Here is a 15,484-nt window from a genome sequence, read left to right as displayed (position 1 = left end):
GGGGTGATGACGTCACGCTGGGGGGTTCTGACGTCACCGGGGAGGGGACGGGGGGCGGGGATGGGGGTGGCGGGGGTGACGCCGCGGCGGGCGCCGGGGAGGGGGGAAGAGTCAGCGGGGGGGGGGGCGGGCGGTGACGTCACCGGCGAGGGTGGTGACGTCATCGGCGCAGGCGGTGACGTCATCGGCGGGGGCGGGTGACGTCGTCGGCGCGGGCGGGTGACGTCGTCGGTGGCGGCGGTGACGTCGTCGGCGGTGCTTTGGTGGGCGCGGGGGGCGGCGGGGGCGGCGGGGGACGTCGCCGGGGCTGCTTGTGACGTCACGGCGGCGGCGTGTGACGTCACCGGCGTCGCTTCTGACGTCACCGGGGCCGGTTGTGACGTCACCGGGGCGGCGGCGGGGGCTGGCGGCGGTGACGTCGGCGGCGTTGTCACCGCGGGGACTTGCGGCGTCGATGTCACCGGGGCGGGGCGTGACGTCACCGGGGCGGGGCGTGACGTCACCGGGGTGGCGTGTGACGTCACCGGGGCTCCGTGTGACGTCACCGCGGCGCCGGGTGACGTCGCCGGGCGGGGGGAGGCGGTGGCGGCCGCCCGGAGCCGTTGGCTGGCGCGGGTGCCGGCGCGCTCCGGGAGGGGTCGGGGGGGACCCCGAGCCCTTCGGGGGGGGTCTGCGGGGACCCCCGGGGCCTTCGTCGGTCCCCCCCGGGGTCCCCGGCGCCCCCCCGGCCCCCGGGGCTGCTTCCTCCTCCTCCTCTTCCTCGGCCGGCAGCCGGAAGCGCCCCTCGCCCTTGGCCTGGTCGATGTCCTTGCGCGCCGCCTCCACCTGCTCCTGGGGGGGGGGGACAAAAAAAGGGGGCACCCATGGGTGCTGGGGGCACGGGGGGGGGGTGAGGGTGCCCCCACCCCACTGCCAGACCCATGGGGGGGGAGCTTGTCACATAGTGGGGAGCGCCCAGGTTATACTGGTTTGTCCCCAGTTCTTACTGGGAGGTACTGGGAGTCCCCCAGTCCCTCCCCAGCACCCATGGGTGCCCCCCACCCATATTAGGGTCCTATGGGTGCCCCCACCCCACAGCCAGACCCATGTGGGGGGCGCTTGAGGTGTAGTTGGGGTCAGCCAGGGCATACTGGGGTGTTACCAGTTGGTACTGGGAGGTACTGGGAGCCCCCCAGCACCCCGTGGAGCACCCATGGGTGCCCCCACCCATATTAGGGTCCTGTGGGTGCCCCCACCCCATAACCAGACCCCTGTGGGTGTCACTTGTCCCATTGTGGGTGACCCCCAGGTCATACTGGTTTGTCCCCAGTTCTAACTGGGAGGTACTGGGAGTCCTACAGCCCCTCCCCAGCACCCATGGGTGCCCCCACCCATATTAGGGTCCTATGGGTGCCCCCACCCCACTGCCAGACCCATGTGGGGGGCGCTTGTCCCATACTGGGGGGCACCCAGGTCATACTGGGGTGTTCCCAGTTGTTACTGGGAGGTACTGGGAATCCCCCATTCCCTCCCTGGAGCACCCATGGGTGCCCCCACCCATATTAGGGTCCTAGGGGTGCCCCCACCCCACAGCCAGACCCACGTGGGGGGTGCTTGAGGTGTAGTGGGGGGCGCCCAGGGCATACTGGGGTGTTCCCAGTTGGTACTGGGAGGTACTGGGAGTCCCACAGCCCCTCCCCGGAGCACCCATGGGTGCCCCCACCCATTTTAGGCACCTATGGGTGCCCCCACCCCACAGCCAGACCCCCATAGGCATCCCTTATCCCACAACCCAACACCAGTGGCTGCCCCCAGCTCATACTGGTGTCTCCCCAGTTGTTACTGGGATATACTGGGAATCCTCCCAGAGCACCCATGGGTGCCCCCACCCATATTAGGGTCCTATGGGTGCCCCCACCCCATACCCAGCCCCCCATGGGTGTCCCTAATCCCGCGACCCAACACCAGCGGGTGCCCCCAGCTCATACTGGTTTGTCCCCAGTTGTTACTGGGATATACTGGGAATCCCCCATTCCCTCCCTGGAGCACCCATGGGTGCCCCCCACCCATATCAGGCACCTATGGGTGCCCCCACCCCATACCCAGCCCCCCATGGGTGTCCCTTATCCCATGACCCAACACCAGTGGGTGCCCCCAGCTCATACTGGTTTGTCCCCAGTTGTTACTGGGATATACTGGGAATCCCCCAGCCCCTCCCTGGAGCACCCATGGGTGCCCCCCACCCATTTTAGGCACCTATGGGTGCCCCCACCCCATAACCACACCCTGGTAGATGTCCCTTATCCCACGACCCAACACCAGTGGGTGCCCTCAGCTCATACTGGTGTCTCCCCAGTTGTTACTGGGATATACTGGGAATCCCCCAGCCTCCCCCCCAGCACCCATGGGTGCCCCCCACCCATTTTAGGCACCTATGGGTGCCCCCACCCCATACCCAGCCCCCCATGGGTGTCCCTTATCCTGTGGTTGTACACCAGTAGGTGTCCCCCATATCATACTGGTTTGTCCCCAGTTGTTACTGGGATATACTGGGAATCCCCCAGCCCCTCCCAGAGCACCCATGGGTGCCCCCCACCCATTTTAGGCACCTATGGGTGCCCCCACCCCATACCCAGCCCCCCATGGGTGTCCCTAATCCCGTGACCCAACACCAGTGGCTGCCCCCAGCTCATACTGGTTTGTCCCCAGTTCTAACTGGGAGGCACTGGGAATCCCCCCGCCCCCCCCCCCAGCACCCATGGGTGCCCCCCACCCATTTTAGGAACCTATGGCTGCCCCCACCCCATACCCAGCCCCCATGGGTGTCCCTAATCCCGCGACCCAACACCAGTAGGTGCCCTCAGCTCATACTGGTGTCTCCCCAGTTGTTACTGGGATATACTGGGAATCCCCCTGCCCCTCCCCAGAACACCCATGGGTGCCCCCCACCCATTTTAGGGTCCTATGGGTGCCCCCACCCCATACCCAGCCCCCATGGGTGTCCCTTATCCCCCGACCCAACACCAGTAGGTGCCCTCAGCTCATACTGGTTTGTCCCCAGTTGTTACTGGTTTATACTGGGAATCCCCCCGCCCCCCCCCAGCACCCATGGGTGCCCCCCACCCACCTCGGCCTGCTTCAGCTCCTCGCGGCTGACGTCCTCCAGCGAGGCCTCCAGGAAGTTCATGGCGTAGCGCTCGATGGGCGTCAGCTGCGGCAGCGCAGTGTCACCCCCAGGGGACCCAAAATCCCCCAAAATGGCCCCAAAATCCACCCCCCACCAACCTCGGTGGGCCCCAAACGTCCCCGATGTCCCCAAATGTTCTCATTGACCCCAAATGTCTCCAAACGTCCTCATTGACCCCAAATGTCCCCAGATGTCCCAATATTCCTAAATGTCCCCAATGTCCCCAAATGTCCCCAAATATCCCCAAATGTCCCCAATGTCCCCAAATGTCCCCAAATGTCCCCAAATATCCCAAATGTGCCCCAAATATCCCAAATGTGCCCCAAATCCCCCAATGTCCCCAATATCCCTAAATATCGACATCCCCTAAAGCCCAAAATGTCCCCAACACCCCAAAATGTCCCCAAATATCCCTAACCGTCTCCAATATCCCCAAATATCCCAAATGTCTTCACTGTCCCCAAATGTCCCCAAGACCCCCAAATGTCCCCAAACGTCCCCAACATCCCCACATCCCCCGTTCCCCTCCTGGCCACTCCCTCATATCCCCCATGTCCCCATTGTCCCCCCCGTGTCCCCCTGTGCCCCCATTGTGTCCCCCCCATGCCCCCACGTCCCCCCATTGTCCCCACTGTCCCCCCCATGTCCCTATTATCCCCATGTCCCCCCATGTCCCCCCCATTGTCCCCCCACATCCCCCCCATTTCCCCCCCATTGTCCCCATGTCCCCCCCATGTCCCTATTGTTCCCCTTGTCCCCCCCTTGTCCCCGTGTCCCCCCATGTCCCTCCCATGCCCCCATATCCCCCCCTATTGTCCCCATGTCCCCCATTGTCCCCGTGTCCCCCCCATGCCCCCTCATGTCCCCCCCATGCCCCCATGTCCCTATTGTCCCCATCTCCCCATTGTGTCCCCCCCATGTCCCCATTGTCCCCCCATTGTCCCTATTATGTCCCCCCCGTGTCCCTACTGTCCCCATTATGTCCCCCCCGTGTCCCTGTGTCCCCCCCGTGTCCCCCCTTGTCCCCATGTCCCCCCTTGTCCCCATTGTGTCCCCCCCCATGCCCCCCATGCCCTCTATTGTCCCCATCTCCCCATTGTGTCCCCCCCATGTCCCCATGTCCCCATTGTCCCCATGTCCCCCCATTGTCCCCATTGTCCCCATTGTCCCCATGCCCCCTATTGTCCCCATGTCCCCCCCATATCCCTCCCCATGCCCCCCACGCCCTCCCCATGTCCCCATTGTTCCGCCCCATGCCCCCATGTCCCCCCCATGTCCCCATTGTGCCCCCCATGTCCCCATGCCCCCATGTCCCCCCCTTGTCCCCATGTCCCCCCCATGTCCCTATTGTCCCCATGTCCCCCCATTGTCCCCATTGTGTCCCCCCCCATGCCCCCCTTGCCCTCTATTGTCCCCACTGTCCCCTATTGTCCCCATTATCCCCCCCCTTGTCCCCATGTCCCCCCCCATTGTCCTCATGTCCCCATGTCCCCCATTGTCCCCACTGTCCCCCATGCCCCCTATTGTCCCCCCCCATGTCCCCATTGTCCCCCCCCCCCCCCCACCTGCTCGACGAGGGCGGCGATCTCCTGCTCGGCCTTGGAGAGCTCCTCTTCGGCCTCGGGGGCGCCGCGCTCCTCCTCGGGGCTGAGGCTCTCGCTGAACTCGGCCAGCGCCGCCACGCGCTCCGCCTGCGCCTGCGAGGCCGCCCGGATGTCCTCGGGGTCCTCCGCCCCGCACAGCGCCTGCCGGGGGACAACGGGGACGTTGGGGGACATTGGGGACATCGGGGACGTTGGGGACATCGGGGGGTGTTGGGGACATTGGGGACGGCGGGGGGTGTGGGGGTGGAGGGGATGTCAAGGGGTGTAGGTTGGGTGTTGGGGACATCAAGGATGGGGATATGGGGACGTTGGGGACATCAGGGGACAATGGGGACGTTGGGGACGGCGGGGGACAATGGGGACATTGGAGATGTTGGGGGATGTTGGGGACATGGAGGGACATCGGGGTGTTGGGGATGTCAAGGGGTGTTTGGGTGTTGGGGACGTCAATGGGATGTCAAGAATATGGCCATAGGGGACATCAAGGGGACATCGGGGGACAATGGGGACATTGGGGACATCAAGGGACATCGGGGGATGAGGGGGTGGTGGGGACATGGGGGGATGAGGGGGCGTTGGGGACATCAAGAGATGTAGGTTGGGTGTTGGGGACATCAAGGATGGGGACATGGGGACGTTGGGGACATCGGGGGACAATGGGGACGTTGGGGACATCGGGGACGTTGGGGACATCGGGGACATCGAGGACGTCGGGGGGTGTGGGGGACATCGAGGGACATCGGGGTGTTGGGGATGTCAAGGGATGTCAAGAATATGGCCATAGGGGTGTTGGGGACATCAAGGGGACATCAGGGGACAATGGGGACGTCAGGGGGACAACGGGGACGTTGGGGGACAATGGGGACATTGGGGACATTGGGGGGTGTGGGGGTGGTGGGGACGTCGGGGGACATCAGGGTGGTGGGGACGTCAAGGGGTGTAGGTTGGGTGTTGGGGACATCAAGGATGAGGACATGGGGACGTGGGGGACATCAGGGGATGTTGGGGACATCAATGGGACATTGGGGGACGTGGGGACGTTGGGGACGGCGGGGGACAATGGGGACGTCAGGGGGTGTGGGGGACATCGGGGTGGTGGGGACGTCAAGGGATGTAGGTTGGGTGTTGGGGACGTCAACGGGATGTCAAGAATATGGCCATGGGGGTGTTGGGGACATCAAGGGGACATTGGGGGACATTGGGACGTTGGGGGACATGGGGACGTTGGGGACATCAGGGGACATCGGGGACGTCGGGGGGTGTGGGGGTGGTGGGGGCGTCAAGGGGTGTAGGTTGGGTGTTGGGGACATCAAGGATAAGGACGTGGGGACATGGGGGTGTTGGGGACATCAAGGGGACATGGGGATGTTGGGGACATCAGGGGGACAATGGGGACGTTGGGGGACAATGGGGACATCAAGGGGTGTGGGGGTGGTGGGGACATTTGGGGATGAGGGGGCATTGGGGGCGTCAAGGGGTGTAGGTTGGGTGTTGGGGACGTCAACGGGATGTCAAGAATATGGCCATAGGGGACATCAAGGGGACATCGGGGATGTGGGGACACTGGGGACATCAGGGGACAATGGGGACATTGGGGACATCAGGGGGTATGGGGGTGGTGGGGACATTGGGGGATGAGGGGGCATTGGGGACGTCAAGAGATGTAGGTTGGGTGTTGGGGACGTCAAGGATGGGGACATGGGGACGTTGGGGACATCGGGGGACAATGGGGACACTGGGGATGTCGGGGACATCGAGGACGGCGGGGGGTGTGGGGGACATCGAGGGACATCGGGGTGTTGGGGATGTCAAGGGATGTCAAGAATATGGCCATGGGGGTGTTGGGGACATCAAGGGGACATCAGGGGACATGGGGACGTTGGGGACAGCAGGGGGACAATGGGGACATTGGGGACGGCAGGGGGTGTTGGGGACATGGAGGGACATTGGGGTGTTGGGGATATCAAGGGGTGTTTGGATGTTGGGGACGTCAATGGGATGTCAAGAATATGGCCATGGGGGTGTTGGGGACATCAAGGGGACATTGGGGGACATGGGGATGTTGGGGACATCAAAGGATGTTGGGGACATCAAGGGGACATTGAGGGATGAGGGGGCGTTGGGGACATCAAGGGATGTAGGTTGGGTTTTGGGGACATCAACGGAACGTCAAGGGCTATGGGGTGTTGGGGACATCAAGGATAAGGACATGGGGACGTTGGGGACATCAAAGGATGTTTGGGACATCAAAGGATGTTGGGGACATCAAGGGGACATTGGGTGACATCAAGGGGGACATCAAGGATCTGGCCATGGGGGTGCTGGGGACATCGTTGGGGACAATCGTTGGGGATACTGTTGGGAATGTCACTGGGGACATGGTTGGGGACACGTTGGGGAGACGTTGGGGTCATCGTTGGGGACACAAAGACATCGTTGGGGACGTTGTTGGGGACATGGTTGGGGACATCATTGGGGACATGGTTGGGGACATCTTGGGGACATCATTGGGAATATTGTTGGGAATGTCATCGAGGACACGTTGGGGACACGGTTGGGAACGTCATTGGGGACATTATCGGGGACGCGTTGGGGACATTGTTGGGAACATCATTGGGGACACGTTGGGGACGCATTGGGGACGCGTTGGGGACACATTGGGGACATGTTGGGGACACGTTGGGGACACGTTGGGGACACTTTGGGGACGCATTGGGGAGGCGTTGGGGACGCGTTGGGGACACGTTGGGGACGCGTTGGGGACGCGTTGGGGACACGTTGGGGATGCGTTGGGGACGCGTTGGGGACATTGTTGGGGACATGGTTGGGGATATTGTTGGGAACATCGTTGGGGACATCGTTGGGGACACAGTTGGGGACATTATGGGGACATTGTTGGGAATGTCATTGAGGACACGTTGGGGATGCGTTGGGGACGCGTTGGGGACATCGTTGGGGACATGGTTGGGAATGTCATTGGGGACATGGTTGGGGACACGTTGGGGACATCATTGGGGACATGGTTGGGAACGTCATTGGGGACACGTTGGGGACATGTTGGGAACACCATTGGGGACACGTTGGGGACATCGTTGGGGACACGGTTGGGAATGTCATTGGGGACATGGTTGGGGACATCTTGGGGACACGAAGACGTCGTTGGGGACACGTTGGGGACATTGTTGGGAATGTCACTGGGGACACGTTGGGAACGTTGTTGGGGACATGGTTGGGGACACGGTGGGGACACGGTTGGGGACATTATGGGGATATTTTTGGGAATGTCATTGGGGACGCGTTGGGGACACGTTGGGGACACGTTGGGGACGCGTTGGGGACGCGTTGGGGACGCGGTGGGGACACGTTGGGGACACATTGGGGACGCGTTGGGGACGCATTGGGGACACTTTGGGGACGCGTTGGGGAGGCGTTGGGGACGCGTTGGGGACACTTTGGGGACGCGTTGGGGACACATTGGGGACGCGTTGGGGATGCGTTGGGGACACGTTGGGGACACGTTGGGGATGCGTTGGGGAGGCATTGGGGACGCGTTGGGGACACTTTGGGGACGTGTTGGGGACACATTGGGGACACGTTGGGGACACGCATCTGACCTGCTCCAGGATGTGCGTTCGCCGGGTGGCCGCGGGGTCCTCGTCCTCCTCCTGCGGCCCGTCCCTGTCCCTGTCCCTGTCCCTGTCCCTGTCCCTGTCCCTGTCCCTGTCCCTGTCCCTGTCCTTGTCCTTGTCCTTGTCCTTGTCCTTGTCCTTGTCCCTCTCCTTGGTGTCCCCGTCCCGCTCGGGCGCCATGTCGAAGAGCTCCCGGATGGTTTGCTTGGGGACAAGGTGACAACAGGGGGGTCACCGGGGGGGTCTTTTTGTCATCCCCAAGTGCCACCAAGTGCCACCGAGTGCCACCGAGTGCCACCGAGTGTCACCGAGTGTCCCCAAGTGTCCCCTCACCTGCTTGAAGTAGGCGGTGGTGAAGTTGCCCCCCTCGATGGCCATGTCCCCGAGCATCCTCTTCTGGTTGGCTTTTTTTAGGATGTTCTCCTCCACCGTGCGCTCGCTGATCAACCTGGGGGAAAAAAAACAAAAAAAGGTGAGTTTGGGGGAAAAAAGTGACAAAAAGGGACAAAAAGGGACAAAAAGTGACAAAAAGGGATGAAAAGTGACAAAAAGGGACAAAAAGGGACAAAATGGGGATGTCACCCATCGGTAGATGTGGACGTTGGGGAAAAAAACCCCAAAAATAAATTGAGTTTGGGGAAAAAAGTGACCAAAAGTGACAAAAAGAGACAAAAAGTGACAAAAAGGGACAAAAAATGACAAAAAAGGGACAAAAAAGGACAAAAAGGGACAAAAAGTGACAAAAAGTGACAAAATGGGGATGTCACCCACTGGCAGATGTGGACGTCGGGGGAAAACCCCCCCCAAAAAAAATTGAGTTTGGGGAAAAAACTGACAAAAAATGACAAAAAATGACAAAAAGTGACAAAAAGGGACAAAAAGGGACAAAAAGGGACAAAACGGGGATGTCACCCACCGGTAGATGTGGACGTCGGGGGAAACCCCCCCCAAAAAAAATTGAGTTTGGGGAAAAAAGTGACAAAAAGTGACAAAAAGTGACAAAAAATGACAAAAAATTACGAAAAGTGACCAAAAGTGACCAAAAGTGACCAAAAGGGACAAAAAGGGACAAAAAGGGACAAAAAGGGACAAAACGGGGATGTGACCCACCGGTAGATGTGGACGTAGGGGGAAAACCCCCCCCAAAAAAAATGAGTTTGGGGAAAAAAGTGACCAAAAATGACGAAAAATGACAAAAAAAGACCAATAGTGACAAAAAGGGACAAAAAATGACAAAAAATGACAAAAAGTGACAAAAATGGGGATGTCACCCACCAGTAGATGTGGACGTCGGGGGAAAAACCCCCTGAAAAAAAATAAGTTTGGGGAAAAAAGTGACAAAAGTGACCAAAAATGACCGAAAATGACCGAAAATGACCAAAAATGACCAAAATGACCAAAAACGACCCAAAATGACCCAATGTGACAATGTTACCCACCGGTAGATGTGGACGTCGGGGGAAAAACCCGTAAAAAAAATTTGAGTTTGGGGAAAAAAGTGACGAAAAATGATAAAAAGTGACCAAAAATGACAAAAAATGACAAAAAATGACCCAAAACGACCCAAAACGACAAAAAATGACAATGTCACCCACCGGTAGATGTGGACATCGGGGGAAAACCCCACAAAAAAAAATAAGTTTGGGGAAAAAAGTGCCAAAAATGACAAAAAACGACCAAAAATGACCAAAAACGACCAAAAACGACCCAAAACGACCCAAAACGACCCAAAGTGACAATGTCACCCACCGGTAGATGTGGACATCGGGGGAAAACCCCCCAAAAAAAAATAAGTTTGGGGAAAAAAGTGACGAAAAATGACCAAAAATGACCCAAAATGACCAAAAGTGACAAAAAGGGACAAAAAATGACAAAAAATGACAAAAAGGGACAAAAAGGGACAAAAAATGACAAAAAGTGACAAAATGGGGATGTCACCCATCGGCAGATGTGGACATTGGGGGAAAAACCCCCCAAAAAAACATGAGTTTGGGGAAAAAAGTAACCAAAAGTGACCAAAAGTGACCAGAAGTGACCAAAAGTGACCAAAAGTGACAAAAAATGACAAAAAATGACAGAAAGTGACAAAATGGGGACGTCACCCACCGGTAGATGTGGACGTTGGGGGAAAACCCCACAAAAAAAAATAAGTTTGGGGAAAAAAGTGCCAAAAAATGATAAAAAATGACGAAAAATGACAAAAAGTGACCAAAAGGGATAAAAAGGGAGAAAAAGGGACAAAAAGTGACAAAAACGGGGATGTCACCCACTGGTAGATGTGGACGTCGGGGGAAAAACCCGTAAAAAAAAATTGAGTTTGGGGAAAAAAGTGACGAAAAATGACCAAAAATGACCAAAAATGACCCAAAATGACCAAAAACGACCCAAAACGACCCAAAACGACCCAAAATGACAATGTCACCCACCGGTAGATGTGGACGTCGGGGAAAAACCCGTAAAAAAAAATTGAGTTTGGGGAAAAAAGTGACGAAAAATGACCAAAAGTGACCAAAAGTGACCAAAAGGGACAAAAAGTGACAAAAAGTGACAAAAAATGACAGAAAGTGACAAAAAGTGACAAAAATGGGGATGTCACCCACTGGTAGATGTGGACGTCGGGGGAAAAAAAAAACAAAAACAAATGAGTTTGGGGAAAAAAGTGACAAAAAATGACCAAAAGTGACCAAAAGTGACCAAAAGTGACCAAAAGGGACCAAAAGGGACCAAAAGGGACAAAAAATGACAAAAAATGACAAAAAGTGACGAAAAGGGGATGTCACCCACCGGTAGATGTGGACGTCGGGGGAAAACCCCCCCAAAAAAAAATAGTTTGGGGAAAAAAGTGACGAAAAATGACAAAAAATGACAAAAAATGACAAAAAATGACAAAAAGTGACAAAAAATGACAAAAAGGGACAAAAAGTGACAAAAAGTGACAAAAGGGGGATGTCACCCACCGGTAGATGTGGACATTGGGGGAAAAAAAAAAAACAAAAAAACATGAGTTTGGGGAAAAAAGTGACCAAAAATGACCAAAAATGACCAAAAATGACCGAAAATGACCAAAAAACGACCCAAAATGACCCAAAACGACCCAAAACGGCCCAAAATGACAATGTCACCCACCGGTAGATGTGGACGTCGCGGGTCTGGCCGATGCGGTGGCAGCGGTCCTGGGCCTGGGCGTCCATGTGGCGGTTCCAGTCGCTGTCGTAGAAGACCACCGTGTCCGCCCCCGCCAGGTTGACGCCCACCCCCCCGCTGCGGGTGGAGAGGATGAAGCAGAAGATGCGCTTGTCCGCGTTGAAACGCTCCATCAGGGCCTGCGGGGGGGACGGGGGAGGTGGGTTGGGGGGGGGTCTTTGGGGTGGGGGGGGTGTGGAGACCCCGTAGGGTGGGGTTTTTGGGGTGAAAAACCCCATAAAAGTGGTCCTAAATATCAAAATCCTATATAAAAGGTGTCAAAATCCTATATCAGAAGGTGATGGAGAACCCAAATCTTGCCCAAATCCTGCCCAGGGGACATCAAAATGAATTGGGGGGGGGGGTCTTGGGGTGGGGGACACATGGGGACCCCATAGGGTGGAGTTTTTGGGGTGAAAACCCCATAAAAGTGGTCCTAAATACCAAAATCCTATATAAAAGGTGTCGAAATCCCATAAAAGAAGGTGATGGGACACCCAGATATGCCCAGGATGACGTCAAAATGAATTGGGGGGGGGTCTTGGGGTGGGGGGGGGCGTGGGGGGGCTGTGGGGTGGGGTTTTTGGGGTGAAAACCCCATAAAAGTAGCCCTAAATACCAAAATCCTATATAAAGCTGGTAAAATCCCATAAAGGAAGGTGATGGAGAACCCAAATCCTGCCCAAATCCTGCCCAGGAGGATTCAAAATGGGTTGGGGGGGGGTCTTGGGGTGGGTGGGGGGCGTGGGGGGGCTGTAGGGTGGGGTTTTTTGGGGTGAAAACCCCATAAAAGTGGTCCTAAATATCGAAATCCTATATAAAAGGTGTCGAAATCCCATAAAGGAAGGTGATGGAGAACCGAGATCTTGCCCAAATCCTGCCCAGGAGGATTCAAAATGGGTTGGGGGGGGTCTTGGGGGTGGGGGGGGCGTGGGGGGGCTGTGGGGTGGGGTTTTTGGGGTGAAAACCCCATGGAATGGGTCCTAAATATCAAAATCCTATATAAAAAGTGTCGAAAATCCCATAAAGGAAGGTGATGGAGAACCCAAATCTTGCCCAGGGGACATCAAAATGGATTGGGGGGGGGGGTCTTTGGGGTGGGGGGGGACGTGGGGACCCCATAGGGTGGGGTTTTTTGGGGTGAAAACCCATAAAAGTAGCCCTAAATATCAAAATCCTATATAAAAGGTGTCGAAATCCCATAAAGGAAGGTGATGGAGAACCCAAATCCTGCCCAAATCTTGCCCAGGGGTCATCAAAATGAATTGGGGGGGGGGGGTCTTGGGGTGGGGGGGTTATGGGGACCCCATAGGGTGGGATTTGGGGGGTGAAAACCCCATTAAAGTAGCCCTAAATATCAAAATCCTATATAAAAGGTGTCGAAAATCCCATAAAAGAAGGTGATGGGACACCCAGATTATGCCCAGGATGATGTCAAAACGGGTTGGGGGGGGGTCTCGGGGGGTGGGGGGGGACGTGGGTGGTCTTTGGGTGGGGTTTTTGGGGTGAAAACCCCATAAAAGTGGTCCTAAATATCAAAATCCTATATAGAAGGTGTCGAAATCCTATATGGGAGGTGATGGAGAACCCAAATCTTGCCCAGAGACATCAAAATGGGTTGGGGGGGGGTCTCGGGGGTGGGGGGGACGTGAGGACCCCATAGGTGGGGTTTGGGGGGTGGGGACCCCATGGAAGGGGTCCCAAATGGCTCGATCCTATATATGGACCCTCACAAGCCCCCCAAATCCCCCAAAACCCCCACTTTTTCCCCCAAACCCCAAAACCCCCCACTTTTTCCCCCAAAACCCCCACTTCTCCCCCAAATCCCCCCCAAACCACCACCTTTTCCCCCAAAAATCCCCCAAAACCCCCCACTTTTTCCCCAAAAACCCCCAAAACCCCCACTTTTTCCCCCCCAAATCCCCCCAAACCCCACTTTTTCCCCCAAAAAAACCCACTTTTTCCCCCAAAACCCCCACTTTTTCCCCAAATCCCCAAAACCCCCACTTTTCCCCCCCAAATCCCCCAAAACCCCCACTTTTTCCCCCCAAAACCCCCCCAACCCCCCCACACCCCCCCCAACCCCACAATTTCCCCAAAATCCCCCCAAACCCCCCCATTTTCTCCCATTTCCCCCCTGCACCTCCCCCTGCTCCACCTCCTTTATCCCCCTCGTGTCCCCTCGTGTCCCCTTGTCCCCTCCATGTCCCCCCCATTGTCCCCATGTCCCCCCCACCCAAATTTCCCCCCCAACCCACCCCTCATTTTCCCTCCTTTTCCCCCCTATTTCCCCCCTTTTCCTCCATTTTTTCCCCATTTTCTCCCATTTTCTCCTGTTTTTTCCCCCTTGTCCCCCCCCCATGTTCCCCCCCCCGTGTCCCCATGTCCCCCCTGTCACCTGTCTCTGCTCCACGCGGGTGCTGCCGTCCATTTCCCCATTTCCCCCATTTCCCCCATTTTCCCCTGTTTTTTCCCCCATTTCCCCCCCTTTTTTCCCATTTTCTCCCGTTTTTTCCATTTTCCCCATTTTTTCCCATTTTCTCCCATTTTTCCCCCATTTCCCCCCCTGTCACCTGTCTCTGTTCCACGCGGGTGCTGCCGTCCATTTCCCCGATTTCCCCCATTTCTCCCCCAAATCCCCCCATTTTTCCCATTTTTTCCCATTTTTTCCCATTTTCTCCATTTTTCCCCCATTTTCCCCCCCACCTGTCTCTGCTCGACGCGGGTGCTGCCGTCCATTTCCCCCATTTTCCCCATTTCCCCCCATTTCCCCCCCTTTTCTCCTGTTTTTTCCCCATTTTTTCCCATTTTTCCATTTTTCCCCATTTTTCCCCATTTTTTCCCATTTTCCCCCATTTTTCCCCCATTTCCCCCCTGTCACCTGTCTCTGCTCCACGCGGGTGCTGCCGTCCATTTCCCCCGATTTCCCCCATTTTTTCCCCATTCCCCCCATTTTTCCCCATTTCTCCCCCATTTCCCCCATTTTCCCCCATTTTTTCCCATTTTCTCCCATTTTTCCCCATTTCCCCCCCCCATTGTCCCCATGTCCCCCCCCGTCACCTGTCTCTGCTCTACGCGGGTGCTGCCGTCCATTTCCCCCCCATTTCCCCCATTTTTTCCCCATTTCTCCCCCAAATCCCCCCCTATTTTCCCCATTTTCCCCTGTTTTTCCCCATTTTTCCCATTTTCTCCCATTTTTCCCCCATTTCCCCCCCCCTGTCACCTGTCTCTGCTCATGCGGGTGCTGCGTCCATTTCCCCCATTTCCCCCCCAAATCCCCCCATTTCTCCCCCATTTCCCCCATTTTTTCCCCATTTTCTCCCGTTTTTTTCCCATTTTTTCCCATTTTCTCCCATTTTCTCCCCAATTTCCCTCCCTTTGTCCCATGTCCCCCCCCACCTGTCTCTGCTCCACGCGGGTGCTGCCGTCCATTTCCCCCATTTCCCCCATTTCTCCCCCAAATCCCCCCCATTTCCCCCCCTTTTCCCCATTTTTTCCCATTTTTTCCCATTTTTCCCATTTTTTCCCATTTTCTCCCATTTTTCCCCCATTTTCCCCCCCACCTGTCTCTGCTCGACGCGGGTGCTGCCGTCCATTTCCCCCATTTTTCCCCATTTCCCCCCCATTTCCCCCCTTTTCTCCTGTTTTTTCCCCGTTTTTTCCCATTTTTCCCATTTTTTTCCCATTTTCCCCCTTTTCCCCATTTTTTCCCATTTTCTCCCATTTTTCCCCCATTTCCCCCCCTGTCACCTGTCTCTGCTCCACGCGGGTGCTGCCGTCCATTTCCCCCCATTTTTCCCCATTTCCCCCCCATTTCCCCCATTTTTTCCCCATTTCCCCCCATTTCCCCATTTTTTCCCCATTTCCCCTGTTTTTTCCCCATTTTCCCCCTGTTTTTTTCC

The 15,484-nt window shown here is 56.7% G+C and overlaps 1 protein-coding gene across 1 annotated transcript; it reads right to left on the bottom strand.

Annotated features, from left to right (window-relative positions):
- Positions 1–96: 96 nt before the first annotated feature.
- Positions 97–14,011, bottom strand: LOC137849296 (helicase SRCAP-like). Its single transcript, XM_068668824.1, has 7 exons — positions 13,981–14,011; positions 11,526–11,722; positions 8,733–8,847; positions 8,385–8,603; positions 4,732–4,911; positions 3,107–3,190; positions 97–831 (listed from the first exon to the last, which is right to left on the bottom strand). Exons 2-7 carry the CDS (start codon positions 11,714–11,716, stop codon positions 112–114), a joined length of 1,509 nt encoding a protein of 502 aa, XP_068524925.1. The 5' UTR covers positions 11,717–11,722; positions 13,981–14,011; the 3' UTR covers positions 97–111.
- Between the last annotated feature and the right edge of the window lie 1,473 nt (positions 14,012–15,484).

Source organism: Anas acuta, unplaced genomic scaffold (assembly GCF_963932015.1).
Source record: "Anas acuta unplaced genomic scaffold, bAnaAcu1.1 SCAFFOLD_339, whole genome shotgun sequence".
NCBI classification, from domain to species: Eukaryota; Metazoa; Chordata; class Aves; order Anseriformes; family Anatidae; genus Anas; species Anas acuta.
Note: the sequence above shows the minus strand (reverse complement) of the source record. Positions and strands in the feature narration are given on the sequence as shown.